Source organism: Enhydra lutris, unplaced genomic scaffold (assembly GCF_002288905.1).
Source record: "Enhydra lutris kenyoni isolate GAN:26980312 unplaced genomic scaffold, ASM228890v2 scaffoldscaffold15, whole genome shotgun sequence".
In the NCBI taxonomy this organism is placed as follows: domain Eukaryota; kingdom Metazoa; phylum Chordata; class Mammalia; order Carnivora; family Mustelidae; genus Enhydra; species Enhydra lutris.
The window spans coordinates 5,045,340-5,067,080 of NW_019154099.1; the positions used below are offsets into that span (position 1 = coordinate 5,045,340).

General features: G+C 40.7%; 1 protein-coding gene across 1 annotated transcript in view; it reads left to right on the plus strand.

Moving 5' to 3' along the window:
- LOC111147086 (5-hydroxytryptamine receptor 2A) overlaps positions 1-21,413 on the plus strand; it is a 58,983-nt gene extending 37,570 nt beyond the window's left edge. Inside the window, exon 3 of the mRNA XM_022502969.1 lies at positions 20,552-21,413. Within this exon, the coding sequence (XP_022358677.1) occupies positions 20,552-21,351 (800 nt within the window). The 3' untranslated portion in view covers positions 21,352-21,413. The remainder of the gene's footprint in view (positions 1-20,551) is intronic.
- Positions 21,414-21,741: the final 328 nt, after the last annotated feature.

The window sequence follows — 21,741 nt, forward strand, 5'->3', positions numbered from 1 at the left end:
CCCATGGAAAGAAAATAAGCATAGCAAGACAACATGAAGGATTAAATGCTAAGGTCTTATTCATTTCATCCCAAAGATATAGCATAAACTGTAAATATATATATATGTATATATATACACATATATATATAAATAGTTAAAATAGTAAATTTTACATTATGTATATTTTACCACAATAAAAAAGGGAAACTTATAGGTACAAATTTCCATTTCTTTCAACACTTAGTCATGTAAGCTCTCACAGTTATTTTCTAAAACACCTGAAACAGTAAGAGCACCAAAAAAGGTGAACATTTAGCAGATGCTTATTTTTTTAAATAAAAAATACACAATTTTTATTAAAACTATCAATTACATAAGTGTGGGTATTTACCCCATGAGGCGAGCTAGGGGGTTTGGACTGCCTGCCGGCAAGCTCACCAGTCGGCAGTGGTGTGAGGAGGCTTAGCAGATGTTTAAAAACATATCTCACAAATATAATATTAGTGAAAAGCCAAGCACAAAGGAATCTGTGCTGATGACTTGATAACTCCATTATAGAGAGTTTCAAAGCAGATGAAGCTAACCTGTCGCAGAGGTCAGCAGAGCAGTGACCTTCAGGCAGGAGGAGAGGAGGCGTGCCAGGGAAGTGTTGGCAGGGTGCCCCAGAGGTGCTGTGTGTGTCCGGCTCGGGGACAGGCTCGCCTTCTGTAACTCACTCACCTGTACATGGGCGACTTACACACTTCTCTGTGTGGATGTTCTCCTTCAAGAAGTTGTGTCTGCTGTCAAAACGTAGAGGAGATTAGAATCTTTTAAATGTTAAAACTATTAATGTAATATTAATATAAAAATGTTAAATTAGAGAAGAAAAACAAACCCTGAGAGATGTGTATTGAGGCTTATGGTGCATGATGACTCCTGAACCCGGAGATCCTAAGCAGCAGGTCCCATATCATACCTCAGTCATGACTCAAGGCCATGACCCTCCTTCCCGTGGGGAGCACCCACACGACTGTAAATGTGAAATTTATGCACAAACACAGGAAGAAGAAGACTTGCACTCATTGTACTCATTTTATCAGTGGGACACAACATGGATGTCAGGATCCAGACCTGAGGAGGCAGGAACCAGGCCTGATGGACATGACTTCTTAAGCAGCAGATTCCCTGCAGCGAAGAAGTTTGACCAACCCCCACCCCCCAGCCCTGCATACCTGATGGCTAAGCTGTTCTGAAGCCACAGAGCAAAGCTGCACACAGACCATGGAGCCAGGCTGAATGTATCTTGAAAACCTAGTTCCACCACTTACTGTGTGACCCTAGGCATGTTAGTTAACCTCTCTGTGCCTCAAGTTTTTCATCAGCAAATGAGGAGACTATAGAACCTAACTCACAGCATTGCCATGAGGATCAGGTAAGCTAATGTGTATGAAGTACTTAGGACAATGCTTGGAACACAGGAAACTTCATACAAGTATTTGCTACTGTTACTATTTTTTACTATTATTATTATTATTATCAATACCACCATTGCATAGTGTCCCTGATGTGGTTAGATTATAAAGATAAAGTACCATTATCAACTCCAAGATATTAGAGAAAGAGTAATATCTATAAAAAGTCCTCATGTTTGGGCACCTGGGTGGCTCAGTGGGTTAAGCCGCTGCCTTCGGCTAAGGTCATGATCTCAGGGTCCTGGGATCGAGTCCCGCATCGGGCTCTCTGCCCAGCAGGGAGCCTGCTTCCCTCTCTCTCTCTCTCTCTCTCTCTCTCTCTGCCTACCTCTCTGTCTACTTGTGATCTCTCTCTGTCAAATAAATAAATAAAATCTTAAAAAAAAAAAAAAGTCCTCATGTTTAATAGCTTTACCTTTATCATCTAAAAAGACCTAATTTATCAGAGTTTTTACATCCCCAAATGACCTATATTTGGGCAAATTCTTGCCCTTACCCCTATAACCAAGATAATGAAGAAGATTATGATTTAGTCATAATTGTTCTTTTTATGTCCCAAAGGCCTCTGAATTTGCCTGTTCTTTATTCCACAGATCCTTACTTAGTATTTAACATTTAAATACTATGTGCCAGGCATAACTACCTTAGGAAAACTCCTTGCTTTTACAGAGTTCACATTCATGAAAAAAGAGACAGCAAACAAGCAAATAAATAGACCAACAAAACATTTCATGTGGTGACAAATGCAATGGAGAAAAGAAGTCTGTGATATGCTATAGTCACTATGCTATGGAGTGACTCAGATAGGGTGAGGAAGGGCTAATTTATGTTTACTTCCCAAGAAGGGCCAAACTGAGGAGACAGCATCGAAATTGATGCCCAATAATAAGAAAGAGCTAGCCAAGGGATCATCAGTGGCGGGCATGTTCCTGGTAGCGGGATTGGCAAGTTCTAAGGTCCTATTATGGAAACTAGCTTACAAGGTTGAAGGATCAGAAGGAAGCTGCTGCAGCTCAAGCAGTTCATTGAGAAGGGATGAGTGACAGGAGACAAGCAAGGAGAGGTAAGCAGGGCCTTATAACCAAGGTAAGGAGTTTGGATATTGTTCTAAGTGCAGTGAGGGACCTCTGCGAGTTTTAAGCAGGGGTGGGGGTACATAAGTAAGGGCAGAAACAGAGAGAACAGTAAGGAAGCTCTTGCAGTATTGGTGTGGAGTACAAGGATGGCTGTGGACATGGAGAGGGGTAGACAGATTCGGGCACAAAATATATTTGGGAGGTAGAATTTATAGGATGTGGGTGAGTATTTTGCAAGGGAGAATAATGAAAAGAACGACTCCTAGGTTTTTGAGCTGTGTACCTGGATGGATGGATGGATGGATGGTAGCACCATTAGCTAGGATGGAGAAAGGATGGGAAACCGGCAGTTGGGGGATGGTGGTGGGGAACAGCATGCATTCCAGAGTTCTACTGTCACCATGAAAGGTTAGGGGACATCCGAGCTGAGAGGAAAAGTGGGTAGCTATGTATTTGTTTATTCCTTATTAAACAGTTATCTCTGACCTTGAATGGCATACTTTTAATGAAGAGCTCCATGAACCTGAGGGTAGAGGTTTTATTTGTTTTCCATTCCCTATCTCTTGTTTCTATTCCTGCCTCCCACATATAAGATCTCACATAATGCTCAAGTGGATCTCCAGGCTCTTTACAAATAAACACTCTTATTCCTTAAAGCCTAATGAAATATAAGCTATAAATGAAAGCAATGAACAAGATGTCTAAACACTGATGTAGATGAAAGCCTTCTAGACTAGGGATCTGGAGGCCATGGTCCTAACACAAAGTGAGGTACAGAAGAAAACCAAAGAGTCCTACATTTGAATCCTAGTCTGTTCACTCATTAAGGGAAAGACCTAGAGTATCTTGAAACCTCAGTTTTCTCCACCTGAAAGTGGGGATAATAATTCTTGCCTTATGGGTGCCTAATGAGGATGAAATTTGTTGACATCCATGAAGGTTTCTACAGTGTCTGACACATGGTGGACACCTATAAACAGGTGTACATAGGACATCTGTAACCAGGATTCTTTCATTCTTTTTGCCAAAGAACCACTCTTTTTTATTATCAGTGTAAACTTTCATAAAGCATTTAATATCTCTACCTTGGTTCATCAATTTTGAAAGAAAGCAGCTTCAACAGATGATCATTAAGCTCCACTTTAAGTCTTGGAAAACAACAACAACGAATGGTCTTCTTGATAAAAACCAGATAAACTTAGTGAAAGCTGCTTTTTAACCTGGTATCAGTGCATCTGTCTGAAAACTTACTTAGACTGGGGAAGACAGGGCATTGAGAAGCAGAAATTACACCAGAGAAATATCTCCCCAATGTCACAAAAATGTTCTCCCCCAAACCACTAGAATATCAGACACAAACACTTTGCAGAAGATGGAGTAAATGACATCCCACTGAATAGCGACTTTGGGATCGCTCACTGCACGTACAGTCTAAAAGAAATCAAAACCCAAAGCTCTTCATCTCTGGCTTCCCTAAACTAGATAGGAAGTTTGAAGATCTGGGCAAACCAGACTGATGAGTAATGAAAGGGATGGGAAGGTGGAATTGTAGAGAAGCTTCTAAAATCCTAGCAGCTCAAAGAGAGGGTGGCTATGACAGGAGGGAGATCCTGATTTAGCTCTGGCTAGAAAAATGAGTTGCTAGTTGGGGACTATCTATGTCCCCTCCTCCACAGGCACTGTCAGAATGAGAGTTTATCCACCTGTGTGACAACAGCATTGATCTGAATCCAAGGCAAGCGCCTCTGAAACCCAAGCTGCTTTGAAAACAGTATGGAGTTTCCTCAAAAATTAAAAATAGAGCTATCCTATGACCTGGCAATTGCTACTGGGTATTTACCCCAAAGATACAGATGCAGTGAAAAGAAGGGTCATATGCACCCCAATGTTCATAGTAGCAATGTCCACAATAGCCAAACTGTGGAAAGAACCAAGATGCCCTTCAACAGACAAATGGATAAATAAGATGTGGTCCATAATATACAATGGAATATTATTCAGCCATCAGAAGTGATGAATACCCAACTTTTACATCAACATGGTTGGGACTGGAGGAGATTATGCTGAGTAAAATAAGTCAAGCAGAGAAAGTCAACTATCATATGTGGAACATAAGAAATAGCATGGAGGACATTAGGAGAAGGAAGGGAAAAATGAACAGGGGGAAATCAGAGGAGGAGACGAACCATGAGAGATTGCAGACTCTGAGAAACAAACTGAAGGTTTTAGAGGGGCAGAGGGTGGGGGGATGTATAAGCCTGGTGGTGGGTATCAAGGAGGGCACATATTGCAAGGAGCACTGGGTGTTATATGCAAACAATGAATCATGGAACACTACATCAAAAACTAATGACATATTGTATGGTGACTAACATAATAAAAAATATTAATAACTAAAAAGAAAGAAAAGAAAAGAAAAAGAAGCCCAAGCTGATAAAGACCTTGCTTGATCATTGAACTTAGGAACCAAGGCAAAAATATATTTAAGCCTAGTGGTAGAAATAGTGTCAGTCTATCATTATAGGGACAGTAACTCCAAGAGCAAAACCAAGACGAGAAGCCCTTAAGACATATGAAAAAGAAGAATCCCAAGGAACTTTAAAGTTCTAAACCTGTATCAAGCTAAATGAATAATGAAAACTTTGTCTAGCCCAGAGATATCTCTTCTTTGGCTTGCACAATGTGTAATTTTTAAACCGAAGTTGATTGTTCTTAGACACTGTCCAGTTTATCAAGCACCATTCTCCTATCTTATAGGTCAGGACATAGCTCACTTATATTACCAGGCTAGCTCCATAAGCATTTCATAGGTACCAGTGTATAATGTTCAGATTGACTCATTTTTAAGTATTAAATACGTGAACATATGCTGACTACAGAGATGACAGAGAAAGGGGACAATCACGGGGAAAAGATAAAAATAGGAAAAGGCCAGAAATTATAGCATTGCCCTCTTTGGAAGAGGCATCTCCCCGGCCCAGCTCAATTATAACAGCTATGAATCATGCCATGCAAAGGTCGAGTTAAATGGGTGCCTACCATATTTGTGGCTGGCTGTCTCTTTCAACTAACCTTTCTATATTTGGGGAAATTCCCAAGAGGCAGAACTCAAATTCTAAGCCTTCCTTATAGCTAGGACATTGGCTTATAGCCTAGGTTCAGCCATATAGCAATGCCTTGGCAAAACTGTGACGGGAAAAGAGCAAAGTGAGCAAATAGGAAGGGCAAACCACCTCCGTTCTTGCCAGCATGGAGATGGCCCAGGTGTGAGGCTTCTGGGAGGTGCATAATTGAACCCCTGTTCTAGAAGTGGCATTGGTGAGGCAGGAGCTTCTGTGGTTGTTCCTCCCGGTGCTCAGTGGACAAGGAAAACAGCAGAAATCTCCTCTCCCAAACCAAGTCCATAATGCAATTGAATTCCTGGAATCTTAGTCTGGAGCCCAGCCCTGTCAAGAATTCTTTAAACTACTCAATATCATTTTTTTAACTCATTTTCTGCTATATCAGCCCAAATCAACTTCTACTACTTAAAACCGAAGTATCCTAACTGATAAAACAAGCGATGGCAGACATATGTTGGAGAACCTTTCAGTGGGGGTATCTTGGAAGAAAGCCATTCACACTAATTTCTACGAACCCTAATACCTGTGGAAGAAGCCCCAGGTTTTATAAGGCCATCCTTGTCCCCACAGAGGAAGTGCACAGTAGAAATCTCTCTTTATTCTTGCTCTGTGAATCCTACATGTATTTTCTACAGCAATATCACCTTGCACACGTATTACTCAGTAGTCCTAGCAGTTGACTTAATTGTTACCATAAGCAGAAGAGGTCATTAACTTTTCACCATTTGCTAATTAGTTATGGAAAATTACAGGGCTGAGAAGTCCATTATCAACCATCTGAGAGACGGTCTTGCTTTGCAAGGCCTCTATGTTAAGTGATGAACAGGTTCCTTATTAACAGACCTCTACACAAGCAAACAAAGCACAGATTTTTAAGCTTAAACTGTAAGGATGACATCAAGCTGGTTTGGATTTCTGTTACAACCAAACATTGGAAGTTTGAGCTATAGAAGGGATTTTAGATAGAATGAAGAACTCAGCATATTGAGGAAGGCTGTGGAACATTCTTGTCTATGATTTCCATGTGCTAGACAATACTGTATTTTACTACCAAAGGAATAGCAATTCCCATTGTCCCTCATGATAATCTTTTAAAGGGAATCCTATTAAATAATCAAATAATACTCATTTAAAAGGTGAAAATTCTCACAGGGATTAAGTGGCTTGCTTAAAGGTTGTAGGGAATCCAAACTTGGGTTTTCTGATTTCAAGCTGATGGTTTTTTCTCCTACATCAGTGGCTTTCAAAGTGTGCTCCTGGGAGTTCTGGTGATACCCAATACACTTTCAAGACATCTATGAGGTCAATACTATTTTCATCATCATCATCATCATCACCATCATCATCATAATAATATCCAAAGGAAAAGAAATCACCCATGTTTGCTGAAGAACTACCACAACAGTCAAACAGGGAAACAACCTCAGTGCCCATTAATGAATGGATGAAGAAAGTGTGTGTGTGTGTGTGTGTGTGTGTGTGTGTGTGTGTGTGTGTGTATTGCAATATTCAGCCTCCTTTATACATATAGTGTAGTATTATTCAGCCACAAAAAAGAAGGAAGTCCTATTATTTGTGACAACATGGATGGACTTTGAGGCCATTATGCTAAGTGAAATAAGTCAAAGAAAGACAGATACTATATGATATCCATTACATATGCAATCTAAAAATATCAAACTCATAGAAACAGAGTAGAGTGGTGGTTAGCTGGAACTGAAAGGTGGGAAATGGGGAAATGTTGGATACAGGATACAAACTTTCATTTATAAGATAAATAAGTTCAGTTATAAGATAAATAAGATAAATATAAATAAGTTCTAAGGTATATTATGATGACTATAGTTAATAATGCCATATTCTATATTTCAAAGTTGCTATGAGAGTAGAGCTCTAATGTTTTCACCATAACAATAACAACAAAATGGTAAGTGTGTGAGATGAAGGATATGGGAACTAACCTTATTGTGGCAAACATGTCCCAATGTATAGGTGTATCAAATCATATTAAATTTATACAATGTTATATGTCAATTATATCTTAATAAAGCTCAGAAGAAATAAGGTATTATCATCCCTTTTCCCTTCCATCCTTTTATAAGATACAGTGGAGTTTAATGGAGGATATATGGTGTGTGATATAGTAGACTAAAACAGAAGCATCTATGAGAATCCAGCCATTCTTTGTTAAGCCTGACATTAAAAGAGGCTTTCAAAACTAAAACAATGTTCTTCTTCACTATTTGATTTGTTTTGACTTGATTTGTTGTGGGGAAGTTTAATTATTTTTCATAAAAATGCTATTTATGTTAATAGGCAAGGGGTTTATTAGCTATTTTTGATGAACTGATAAATTATTTTAAGTGTCCTCAGTTTTCATTTATAATGCAACAAATATTTATAGGTATAATCCACAGAAACAAAGATTCTTTGGAATCCTCAACCATTTTTTTGAAAGAGAGAGAACATGATTTGCGAGCAGGGGGCAGGAGGGTGGTGGAGGAGCAGAGGGGAAGGAAAGCGACAAGCAGAGTCTGCGCTGAGCTCAGAGCCCACATGGGGCTCCATCCTGGAACCTGAGATGGTGATCCCAACCAACATCACAAGTCAGATGCTGGGGCGCCTGGGTGGTCCCATCCATTAAGCCTTCAACTCAGGTCATGATCTCAGGGTCCTGGGGGTCAAGCCCCATCTCCAGGCTCCCTGCTCAGCGGGGAGCCTGCTTCTCCCTCTGCCCTTTCCCATCTCTCATGCTTGCTCTCTCTCAGACTGTCTCTCTCTCAAATAAAGAAAATCTTTAAAAAAAAAAAAAAAGAAAGAAAGAAAGAAAGAAGAGAAAAAAGAGTCAGATGCTCAACTGACTGAGCCACCCAACCGCTCCTGGAAGCCTCAATCATTTTTAAATGTGTAAAGAAGACTTGAGACCAAAACATTTGAGAACTGCTATCCTGCATTAAGCAGCCTTGAAAACAAACTCCAAGCTTGAGAGCCTGGGTGGCTCAGTTGTTAAGCGTCTGCCTTTGGTTCAGGTCATGATCCCGGGGTCCTGGGATCCAACCCCACGTTGGGCTCTCTGCTCCATGGGAAACTTGCTTCTTCCTCTCCCACTCCCCCTGCTTGTGTTCTCTCTCTCACTGTCTCTCTGTCAAAAAATAAATTTAAAAATGTAAAAAACAAAACAAACAAACAAAAACCTTCAGGCTAACTACAGATTTACCTAGTTTGTGTTACTTTTAACCAACGGATACCCGTGCTAACCCTAGTTTTTCTGCTTACATTTCTGTGCCTTTTTTCTCCCCAGTTTTGGATTGATGAGTTATTGAACGACAGCAAAAGTCTTGGATTGTAAAGCAGTGATTATAGCCTCAAGTACCTTCTTCCTCTCAAATTCCTGAAGTACCTAGTTCACTGTACATTCAATTAATATTTAATTAATGGATGAATGACTGAAGCTGATTGCTATCACACAGAGAGGACCTGCTTGATGTCCCTGAGAAATAACATGTGTGCCTGCCCCTGAGTTCACAGGGGCCCATCAGACAGAGCAGAACTCAGCACCAGCAAGAACAGGCAGAGTGCAGGCCTGGAGGGACAGCGATCATATTCCTGCCCCCCCCCCCCCCCCCCCCCCCCCGCCCCCCCCAGCACGAGAGACCCGAATCTGCAATCCCGTCTCCTCCACGGCTCTTCCCCGGAGACAGTAACCCACAATAACACCACATTCTGACCTCACACATCAGTCTGAATCCACATCATCTATTTTGCCTCTTGGTCTCATTCGATTCTGCATTGTCTTTGTAGACTAGATGTGTCTGTTTTGTTTTCCTAAGATCTGAGGCTTCCTAAAGGTTGTCAAAGGCCTTTTGTGGCACCCAAGAGTTTAGCATAGACTCAACTGTTTGTTCACCAACGCCCTATATGTAAATTAGGGAAGGTCTCTGTTTATTACCTTTGCCTTACAGAGTGAGGCTTTAAAGTTAAGCAACGTGGGGTCTCCCAGCCAGTGATTAACAGGATGCACACCTGCGTCTTGGGTGACCCATTCTGTGCTATTGTCACTGTATTAATGCTCTCATTTCTCAATACATACTTGTTTAATTTATCTGAAAAAAAAAATCTTGGAGAAAAATAACAGCTCTAAATCCAGGTGATGAGTCAAAACACGCAAGAATAAACCCAGGTCTCCTGATTCCCATGCAAACACTTTGTTTTACAGCATCTTTTCCCTTGTGATTTTAGCTGTTAAGGTGGTCAGTGCCTGTGCTGGTTATATGGAGTTCTCAGGAGAAAAGTACACAAATTAGCATCATAGTAATATCCACTTTCCTTCTTTCTGCCCTTGGGAGCTAATTAGCAGCCACACTGACTGTGTTTTCCCAGCAAAAATGAAGGGAAACATTATAAAATAATTCAGTAAATTCAAGCTGTGTCTATAAAAGTGATTAGGATTCACATTTATTATAACTCCTTATCTTTGTTCCCCCCTTCATTCACTTACTCATCAATCCCACGAGAATTTACTAAGTGCCTAGGATGAGAATTACATCAGATGCCGTACTTGAAATAAGGAAAAGATGTCCCTGCCACGAATAAGATTATCATCTCATGGGTGAACTGACGCTCCTAGAGAAAAATTCTATGGTGTTAGAAGTGTAAAATTAGTGCAGTATAAATTACTTATGGAGGCAATGAAGGAATATAGAGTAAAAAGTCTCTTATTACAGATAGAACTTTAGGAAAGCTTCCAACAGAGGATGTCTTGAAAGAAAGATGTCATGAGCTATCTCCTCAATGTAGGATATAGTTTGGGAATATAACCTCCATCCGTAGCCCCCAAAACCCAAATAATCATACAATCAAAGCAAAAACAAGTTGCTTCCTATGCAAATGTAGCCACAAAATGAGGTTACCTCAGTCCCCCATGCCCAGCCAGCTGCCACCACTAGGGCCCTGCCACAGAGAAGTTCTGGAGTCCGCACTGGTCGGTAGAGCATTTCACGGAAGAGGAGAATCGGAACTGGTCCAGGGCAAAATGGAGAAATGAGCCTGTACCTTCCACTTACTATTTCCAGTGCACCTTCCCTCATGGGAAACCCAACATGCCACAGATACACATCCATCTCTGACTTGCATCCCTGAGCTATGCTCTGTGTCCTCTGGCCTATGACCGCTTCCCTTTCCAAGGGATGCCCCCAGGAGTCTCCCCTGCTATGTGTCTCTGTACTACTACAACTTGAGCTTGGATTAACAGTTAACCCTTGGAAGTTCTACAGGTACAAAAACATGGGATCTCTCTCATTCTAACAGTGGGACATGGCAGTGTACAAAGCAAGCGTCTGGGAAAAGACACATGTGGGGAGCAGGCAGATCTAGAGAGCTCCTCAGATCATGCTAGGTGCTTAGCTGAAAAATCAAGCTATGTATAATTCTATTCTAAATAGTTCAAGAGATAGCATAAAGAAAAGAGAAAAACACCACATGACTATGTCAAAAATAGAGAACATTGAATGATCACATTAAGACCAGATCACAAAGACTGGGTGCCCAGGTGGCTCAGCTGGTTGGGCGACTGCCTTTGGCTCAGGTGGTGATCCTGGAGTTCTAGGATTGAGTCCCACATTGGGCTCCCTGCTTAGCAGGGAGTCTGCTTCTCCCTCTAGCCTTCCTCCATCTCATGCTCTCTCTCTCAAATAAATAAATAAAAATCATAAAAAAAAAAAAAAAAGACCACAAAGACCTTGGAGGATGGGTTCAGTAGTTGGTAATGGCTTGAGCATCAGGGACACTATAGTTCTTCATTACATAACGTGATAAATGTGGTGCTTTGGGAAGGTGTGTATAAAAGAGTTTAGGGGAAGAACTGACAACCTATAGGCCTGGATTATATAGGCACCTGCTGCAAGCCATCTTCCAGATATAACTGTTTCTGCACACATGCTCTAGGACACTCTAGGCCCGAGTCTCTGAAATGAGGTATCACATGTGAGACTCATTCTCCAAGCTTTCAGAAACAATCACTACAAAATCTGTCCCTTTTAAAACAAATGGAATGGGTGGCTGGGTGGCTTAGTGGGTTAAGCCTCTGTCTTCAGCTCAGGTCATGATCCTAGGGTCCTGGGATCAAGCCCCACATCCGGCTGTCTGCTCAGCAGGGAGCCTGCTTCCCATCCCCCCTGCCTGCCTCTCTGCTTACTTGTGATCTCTGTCAAATAAATAAATAAAATATTAAAAAAAAAAAAAAACAAATGGAAGATAGGATGTGATCCTTTAAATATGAGGTTCAGTGATATGGGGCAGAGATGAATTTTTTCTCTTTTTAAAAAAGATTTATTTATTTGAGGGGGAGAGAAAGAATCTCAAGTAGACTGCCTGCTGAGTGGGGAGCCTAAAGCAGGGCTCAATCTCATGACCCTGAGATCGTGACCTGAGTCAATGCTTAACCAACTGAGCCACCCAGGCACCTTGGAATTTTTTTTTCAAGATTTTAGTTATTTATTTGACAGGGAGAGAGAGATCACAAATGGGCAAAGAGGCAGGCAGAGAGAGAGAGGGAAGCAGGCTCCCTGCTGAGTAGAGAGCTCAATCCCAGGACCCTGAAATCATGACCTGAGCCAAAGGCAGAGGCTTAACTCACTGAGCCAACCAGGCACCCCATGGAATCTTTTTTTTTTTTTTTTGAATAATAAACCTCTGTTAGTGAGTATGTTGCTAAAAGAAACTTTTCCATTATTGGTGAATAGTGTAATAATCCACTGATTTAAAGAGTCAGCGGGCGACAAGGTGAATTGAGGAATTTGAAGTTTCTCTATGACTTGTGATACCAACTGCAAAATGAGGCTCTGATAACATATCCATATGCCATCAGATCATTCAGATTCTATTTGGGCTTCATACCATATTGACAGGGGAAAAAGATGGTCCATGGAAATCAGTCTGCCTAGGGATGAAAGACATGGATGGGCTGCTAGGTGTCAGTGACAGTTGACAATCCACATCTTAAAAGTCACAATTCAGCCCCTTTACCTTCCCAGAATGTAAGATCACGATATGAACACACAACTTCTGGGCTACTGAACCCAAAGGAAAAGGAATGAGGGTCTGAAGAGCAAGATACCACCCTTCCAGGACTCTACCGGAGGGCAGTTAGTGGGGCCGCCAACTGCAGCGGTTCACAGCTGTTCCTACTTCAGGGAGACTCTGAGCACTTCTTCTGAGTATCATATATTGCCTGGGACAGAACACAAGGTCTAAACCTTGTTGGAGATGTAGCCGTAACAAAGTATTAAAACAAGGATATGTGGATTTATACAATAACCTCACTCAACACATTTTCCCCCCCAGATAACTCATGCCCAACTTGAGGGAGGGGCAGAGGACAGGTTTCTTTGCCTCTCCATCATTTCTCCACTTGGCTTTGCTGTGGAAAGCCTACTGGAAAGTAATAGATTTGTTTAACCAAGGGAAAGGAAGCAGCTATAAAACTACTTCATTTAGTTTCATTTCAAAATAAAGACATTATTTATTTATTAGAGAGGGAGGAGGGGGAGGAGGGTAGAGGGGAAGGATAGAGAGAACCTTTAGCAGGCTCCACACCCAGCACAGAGCCAGATGCAGGGCTAGATCTCCCGACCCTGAGATCATGATCTGAGTCGAAATCAAGAGTCCGAAGCTTGACTGACTGAGCCACTCAGGCGCCCCTCAGAATGAAGACATTTTTCCTAAGCTTTTAACCCTATACATCCCAGGTTCTCAGCACTAGTTGTGTATCAGTATCGCCCAGATATTCTTTTATTTGAATAACATGTTCATATGGGGCCTGAGCATTAGCATTTTTTTTAAGATTTTATTTATTTATTTGACAGATAGAGATCACAAGTAGGCAGAGAGGCAGGCAGAGAGAGAGAGGAGGAAGCAGGCTCCCTGCTGAGCAGAGAGCCCGACGCGGGGCTCGATCCCAGGACCCTGGGATCATGACCCGAGCTGAAGGCAGAGGCTTAACCCACTGAGCCACCCAGGCGCCCCCTGAGCATTAGCATTTTTTAAAAAGTACGAATATCAGAACCTCTGGGACTGGACCCCATGCCGTGTAATTTTTAAAAGCTCCCTAGGTGATTTTTTTTTTAAAGATTTTTTTTTTTTTTTTTTGACAGACAGAGATCACAAGTAGGCAGAAAGGCAGGTAGAGAAGGGGTGGGGGGAGCAGGCTCCCTGCTGAGCAGAGAGCCTGATGCTGAGCTCGATCCCAGGACCCTGGGATCATGACCTGAGCTGAAGGCAGAGGCTTTAACCCACTGAGCCACCCAGGCGCCCCTCTAGGTGATTCTAATACACAGCCAAGGTTAAGAATAACTGCCACATAAAAAAGAAACTATATGTTTGATTCTAAGGATTTTCGTTTTGGAATACCTGTCTGGCTTCAAAGAATAATGTCTCATCAGAGGAAATTCTGACTTTGAGATTAAAGAATGAAAGAAGAAAGTATCAAATGTAGAGAAATGTGTGTGTGTGTGTGTGTGTGTGTGTGTTCTGTACATAGGGTATTGAAGTAACTTAGTGTTTATTAACTACCTTGGGGGCTGGAACATTTTTGCTAATCTGATGAAAGCTCTGTCTCAAAAAAAAAATGTACATATATGAAAGTTTTGCAGATTTCAGGCACATCACAGACTTCCTGGAACTAATGTTAAAGACCTCTGCGATAGTCAGACTATTGTAACTACTTTTGTAAATAAGCAGGTAAAAAAATCATCCATAAGAAATGAGAGACCTAAGTAGGAGCCTTGATTTTGCCCCTAAATGACTGTGTGACTCTAAATAAGTTATCTAAATTTGCTCCCCCAAGCTTTTCCACAAAGTGAAATTTTTATCTAACCATAGGACAGTGTTGGTAATGTTTTTATAATTTGGTAAAACAAAACAAAAGTCAAGAGTCAATGGATATATGTGAAAGTACTTTGAGAAGCTATGCTTTATTATTAGAGATATCAAGAATTAATCTAAGAAAAAGAGAAATGATTTAAGAAGAAGCATACAATTTCTTGAGTAACAGACATGTTTATCTAGCTCTCACGTTTATGGACCTCTGCTTGTCTGAAGACCACAGATTATAAGGAATTTGGTAACTCTAGAGCTTCACACTTTATATTAGAAGGATGAGTCCCAGCCCAGTTCCCTACATACTCAATCTCTCTCTCCCCGCAGTATGATGACTATCCTGCAGTTTTCACTTATGGTGTTTTCTGTCAAACTGCTAGTAAGTCCATTCTTACATGAAAAAATTCAGCGTAAGTTAAAATACAAAGGAAAGACAGTAGTTCCAGAGGACATGAAACCTATGAACCAAAATTCAGTCTCTTTCACAAGAGCCCTGAAGTATTTGTTTCTTTCCCCTCTACCTCCCACAAAACCAGAGGCCCTGGGAACTCCCACTGTCATGTCCCCTATCAGAGGGTCACTACTTAGTAAGGAACCTTATTCCCCAAGGAGACACTGTCTCAGAAGTACATTTGGTCCCGAAATATTAAAGTATAAAAATCTAGGATTGAGAATAAAGCATATCTTTCACAATCAGTGCTTCTGATTGAAGGCCATGCACCAGACTGTGGTTAGATGGGAAGTAGAGGTACAACCTTGATATGCACAGTAAGCAGATCTACCCTAAAAGGAAGACACCAGCCCCAGCCTTCACGCTCCTGGGTGTCAATGTTTCCCATTCATTTCATTGTCTGAGTTTTAATGAAAATGTGCATGGAGGGTCCAATGCAGATAGTGAATCTTCACTATTTACTGCTCCTCAGAAAGATGTATTAAACAAAATGCAGAGTCACGTAGTTTAAGCTACTGTCTGTTTGATCATAAAGGAAAATGCTTTATATGCAGAAATTTCAAGTGAGAGGAGATGTCAGGTCTCCAAAAGCAGCTATTATCAAACAAAGCAGCCAGAAAATTAATGCACTGCAGATGGCTATGACCGCTACCTTGGCTGTGAGCCAGCGTCTTCCTCTCTCTTGGTAGAAGAATGTTTTTGAACTGCTTCTTGTACTCACAAAGCTTCCCTAAATGTTCTAGTTCTTTGACGTAAAATTCTTTCCCCTCTTTTACAGTGTATTGTTCTAACTCTCTAGATATTCTTTCTATAAACCCTCGCTGACCCTTTACTAGCAGTGAGGCACTGAGAAAGAATGGTATATGACTGTAGTTAGGACATTTTTGTTATACATAAAGAGGAATGGACCATTTAAAAAACAAACTAGTTTGATTCTTCTCCTCCAAATCAAGAACCCCCTTCCAGACAGCCTGCCTGTGCCTTCTTGCCATATCCATTTTAAAGTGGTTCTTTAGGGACGCCTGGGTGGTTCAGCCGGTTAAGTGTCTGTGTTCAGCTCAGGTCATGATCTCAGGATCCTGGGATTGTGTCCCACATCAGGCCCCTTGCTCAGTGGGCAGTCTTCCTCTGCTTGTCATTCCCCCTGCTTGTGCTCTCTCTCTCTCTCTCTCTCTCTCTCTCTCTCTTTCGTCCTCTGACAAATAAATAAAATCATTAAAAAATAAAATAAAATGACTCTTTATCCCTGGCAGCTAAAAGGAATCTCTACCTCAGTAAGATGGCTCCGTCATCCCTTTCCATCCCTGTCCACAGAAGTTGAGCCATTCTGGAGAGGGGTGTGTGTTGGGGGGGGGGTACATGTGTTTTCTCCCAAACAAGGACACTCATCTGATTTCCAAATGATTGAAGAATTTTTAAGTAATAGCTTGGTGTTTTAAGTAATAGCTTATTCTGGTTGAGAACTGCCACTTACATAAATCACCAGGTTGCAAACAAATAGGGCAAAAGACTCTCAAGGTAGCGACTTCTTTTGCATAAAGAAAATGCATACCCAAGCATTTAAAAACAAAATAATACACCTTTTATTCACACAGTTGATTTTTGTTTATGCGTTATCGTGACTAATAGTAATGGCTGCAATTCATCACATTAGAAAAGCGATCAACAGTTCTAGCAGCAAGCACAGAATTAAAATTGATTGAGGCCCTTTGTCACCCTGGCAGAAGCTAATAATTACATCATTATTAAAATGTAGCCAATAGCCAAAACTTTTTAACTTCTTTTGGTTTAAGACAAAATAGAACAAAATCAAGTTAATGTATTCAATTTGAATAATTCTGTGGAGAAGGCTACTCCCATGTTTATCTACCATTGGCAGAACATCCACTCTGGACTAAGGACTGTCCTAGGTGCTTTGCATATTGGATTCATTTTATCCTTCCCACATCTTTGAAGGCATGTTGGTGCCAACCTCATATGATAGATGAGGAACTGTGGGGATGAAGTAACCAGCCGAGCAGCACAGAGCCAGGACCAAGACTCAAATCCAGGTCTGTCTCATTCCAAAGTTTCCATTCTAGTCAACTACACTGAACAACTGCACTGTAGAACCTTGTAGATGAATACAGGAAACACAGTTCACAGATACACGTTCAAACACTTGGAGGACAAAACAGTCATCTTAGAAACCATTTCTTAACTTTTATGACCAAAAGTTTTCTGAAGGTTAAACAAAACTGGTGTGTGTCCAGAGTCTGAGAGGATGTTCCCTTTGGAGTCATAGTCCTTCCATCCCTTCCTGGCCCACAGAATGTTATCAACAGGCTGGGACAGAGAGGAATAACAGAAATGAAGAGTCATTAACCACACGAAGTGTCCTTAAGACCAGCTCTGGTGTCATTTATCTCCGCCTTCCAAGAATACTGGGATGGCCTAGCATGGACAAGTGACAAATACAGTCAATGAAGTCTGTGAGGATAATGGTAAATGCCACTGAGAAAGCTTTGAGTTAAACATTGTATTAACCCAAGCTCACGTCCTCCTCCTTGCAAGGACGGCCAGTGTGAGGGGAAACGAGGTTAGGACAGTTGGGCCTATGGTTGGGTAGAGCCGAACTGTCCCAAGCATGCACAAATTAGATTATAGAGCCTGAAAGTTCTTCCAGATGGGTAACAAGACTCAAGCTGTAGCTCCCAACTCGGAACTGAACCTATGTTCTTGGCTAGATTGTAACCACTCATTAGATTCTGAAGGGTGGTCAGGAGCAGTGTGCAGGACACTCCATTATACAACTTTGAAGGAGGGATTAGAAAGAAACTTCATTCTGATGTTCTCCCAGGGTGCCCTTTGGCATCTACCCTATCACAGAAGAAGCAATCTTAAACTAAGTTATACAAACTAGTTATTTGATTCATGTTTCCTCTCCTTCTTCATTTCCCTGATGTTTCCTTTAGGGCATTACATGATTGCCAGGAGAGGAAGGCACTCCCCCGCCCCCAAAAATTGTACAATGGTGGGAGTGGCCAGGTGAAGCTCCCTTAAATATGGTCCTACATCATGGGGGATAAATTAGCAGGATTAGAGGCCAAGCATTCCTTTTATCACTTTGTTCCCTCCTCTGCCTAAGCCCTGTCCCTAAGGGAGCTGTATGGGTTCTCCAAATTTCAGTGATGGAACAACTAACCATGAGCTCACATTTTCATGTCTTCTCTCATCTTGTACCTAACTCTTATATTTGTCAAGAAAAGTTTTATCTTATTTTTTTTAAGATTTTTATTTATTTATTTATTTGACAGAATGAGAGCAGGAAAGCACAGGCAAGGGGAGCAGCAGAGGGAGGGGGAGAAGCAGGTTCCCGGCCCAGCCAGAAACCTGGTGTGGGGTTTGATCCCAGGACCCCCAGATCATGACCCAAGCCGAAGGCAGTTGCTGAACCAACTGAGCCACCCAAGTGCCCCTATAGCTGCTCATTATTTGTATTCCACCGTTATGAATATTCTACAACTAAAAATATATAAAGATTTTTATAGAACAATTAGAAATGCGAACACTGATTCTATAATAATATTAAGGAAATATTAAATTTCTATTTAAGAGTAGGATTGTGATAATATGAGGTTTTTAAAGAATACGTAGCTTTTATATCTACATAAGAAAATATGTACAGATTGGATGATATGATGTCTGGGATCTGTTTAAAAATAACATGGGAGAGGTTGTAGCAGGTAGGAATATGGGTGAAACCAGATCGACCTTGAGTTCACTAATGTTGTAGCTGGGTGATGGGTTCAATGTGCTAGGTTTGTTTGGTTTTTCAGTGTTTTCTTTTTTTTTTCTGCATATATTATAACTTTTTGATAGCAAAAAGCTTCTTTTAAAAAAGAGTTAAAGGATATGTGGGTGGCTCAGTGGCCAAGCAGCTGCCTTCGGCTTAGGTCATGAAACCAGGGTCCTGAGATCGAGCCCCACATTGGGCTTCTTGCTCCGCAGGAGCCTGCTTCTCCCTCTGCCTGCTGCTCCCCCTACTTGTGTTTGTTCTCCCATCCCGTGTCAAATAAATAAATAAAACATTTAATAAATAAATTAAGAATCAAAATTAAAGTTAAAAATATAATTGGTGAGTTACTTTAAATTCACACTAGAAAATCATATTTTCTAAAAATGCTTTAAATTATGTGCAATTCTCTCTTAACTGTAGAGGGTTATGGAAGGAGGTGGGTGGGGGATGGGCTATATGGGTGAGGGGCATTAAGGAGGGCACTTGTTATGATGAGCACTGGGGGTTGCATATAAGTGATGAATCACTAAATTTGATTCCTGAAACCAATATTACATTATAGCCAACTAACTAGAATTTAAATTACAATCTGAAACATAATTAACTAATTAAATATATGCAATGTTCATGACTGAATGTTAAATGGAATAGGAAGATCTAAATCTGCACATAAAATACTGCATATACATGTATATTTACTTATACATGTAAATGGAAGAAGAAACTACCTAAAATGTAAATTGGAATTTCCCCTGGCTGGCAAGAATATATATCAGTACTCTTTATTCATTACTTTTTTCTTTTTCAAATTTTCTGAAAAGAAAATATGCTTACAATTTTATGAGGGCATTTTTATAAATTATACTCATGGCACAATGTTAGGAGAAAAATAGTTAGAAACTGTATATGAAATTCAATTATAAAATGTGTGTGAATGCTGTGTATGTGTGTTTATCTAAAAGAAATAGCATCATACTGTTAATGGTGATTATCTCTGGATGGTAGGTGGCATCACTGGTCATTTTTATTTTTGTGTGAATGTATTTTATTCAATTAATAAATATAATGTTGTAATCAGAAAAAATACAGCATGAAAACTTAAAGCTAGACTTATTTAACTTCTGTTTTTAAAATATTTATTTATTTATTTTAGAGAGAGACAGTGTGCATGAGCAGGGGTAGGGGCAACGGGAGAGGGGGAGAGAGAGGGAAAGGAGCAGACACTTAACCAAATGAGCCGCCCAGGAGCCCCCTGTACTTCTTTAAAAGTAAAGGACTACTGGGGCACCTGGGTGGCTGAGTGGGTTAAGCCTCTGCCTTCAGCTCAGGTCATGGTCTCAGGGTCCTGGGATCGAGCCCTGCATCGGGGTCTCTGCTCAGCATGGAGCCTGCTTCCCCCCATCTCTCTGCCTGCTGCTCCCCCTACTTGTGCTCTCTCTCTCTCTCTCTCTCTGTGTCAAATAAATAAATAAATAAAATCTTCAAAAAAAAAAAAGAAGTAAAGGACTATCTCTATAGGGCAATATAACATACACATATAAGAAATCATATGTTCTATGTAGTTAATATATATTTTATATATATTCATATATATATTACAACTATATATGTCACTACTATAATTATATATTAAATTTATATAATAATCCCCTAATATCTGTAATTCCAAGAGAATTTTAAATTCTCACTGCAAGTATATATTGAGCTTTTAAACAATGTTGATACAGAATCCTTTGCCTGCCACCATTACATAGCAATGCTCCTCATGTAGACAATTCCTTCATAGGCATGTCTCATTTTCTGTCCAACTCCAGGTATCTCTATGCCAATACCAGTCTTCGGGCTACAGGATGATTCCAAGGTCTTTAAGGAAGGGAGCTGCTTACTTGCGGATGACAACTTTGTCCTGATCGGCTCTTTCGTGTCATTCTTCATTCCCTTAACCATCATGGTGATCACCTACTTTCTAACTATCAAGTCACTCCAGAAAGAAGCTACTCTGTGTGTGAGTGATCTTGGCACACGGGCCAAACTATCGTCTTTCAGCTTCCTCCCTCAGAGTTCCCTGTCTTCAGAAAAGCTCTTCCAGCGATCCATCCATAGGGAGCCAGGGTCCTATGGCAGGAGGACTATGCAGTCCATCAGCAACGAGCAAAAAGCTTGCAAGGTGCTGGGCATCGTCTTCTTTCTGTTTGTGGTGATGTGGTGCCCATTCTTCATCACGAACATAATGGCCGTCATCTGCAAAGAGTCCTGCAACGAGAACATCATCGGAGCCCTCCTCAACGTGTTTGTTTGGATCGGTTACCTCTCCTCGGCGGTCAACCCACTCGTGTACACACTGTTCAACAAGACCTACAGGTCAGCCTTTTCCCGGTATATTCAGTGTCAGTACAAGGAAAATAAAAAACCACTGCAGTTAATTTTAGTGAACACTATACCGGCCTTGGCCTACAAATCTAGTCAGCTCCAAATAGGACAAAAAAAGAATTCCAAGAAAGATGCCAAGAGCACAGATAATGACTACAGTATGGTTGCTCTAGGAAAACAGCATTCAGAAGATGCTCCTACAGACAATATTAACACAGTGAATGAAAAGGTTAGCTGTGTGTGAGAGACTGGTTGCCATAGCAACCACGGAGGGCACACTAGGCAAATTTTCACCTATTCTGGGGGAAAAAAAAAAAAAGAAAATAGGGAGACTGGAAAAAAAATCAGGCCAGTCTAGTAGAACCAACAAAAATATTTATATGCCTCATTTTATTCTGTCAATGAAAAAACAAAAAAAAAGCAGGGTTAAATGACACAAAATGTGCACTTCAAAAATGTTCTGACAGCATTTCAGCTGTGAGCTTTATGATACTTATTTTTAACATTGTAAATGATATGTCTTTAAAATAATTAGCTTTTATTGTATAATTATACTGAGGCCATAAATAAGTCTAAATTACCTTCTATTTCAAGTGGAAATCTTACTACTCTGTTGTTAATTCACGGCATGAGT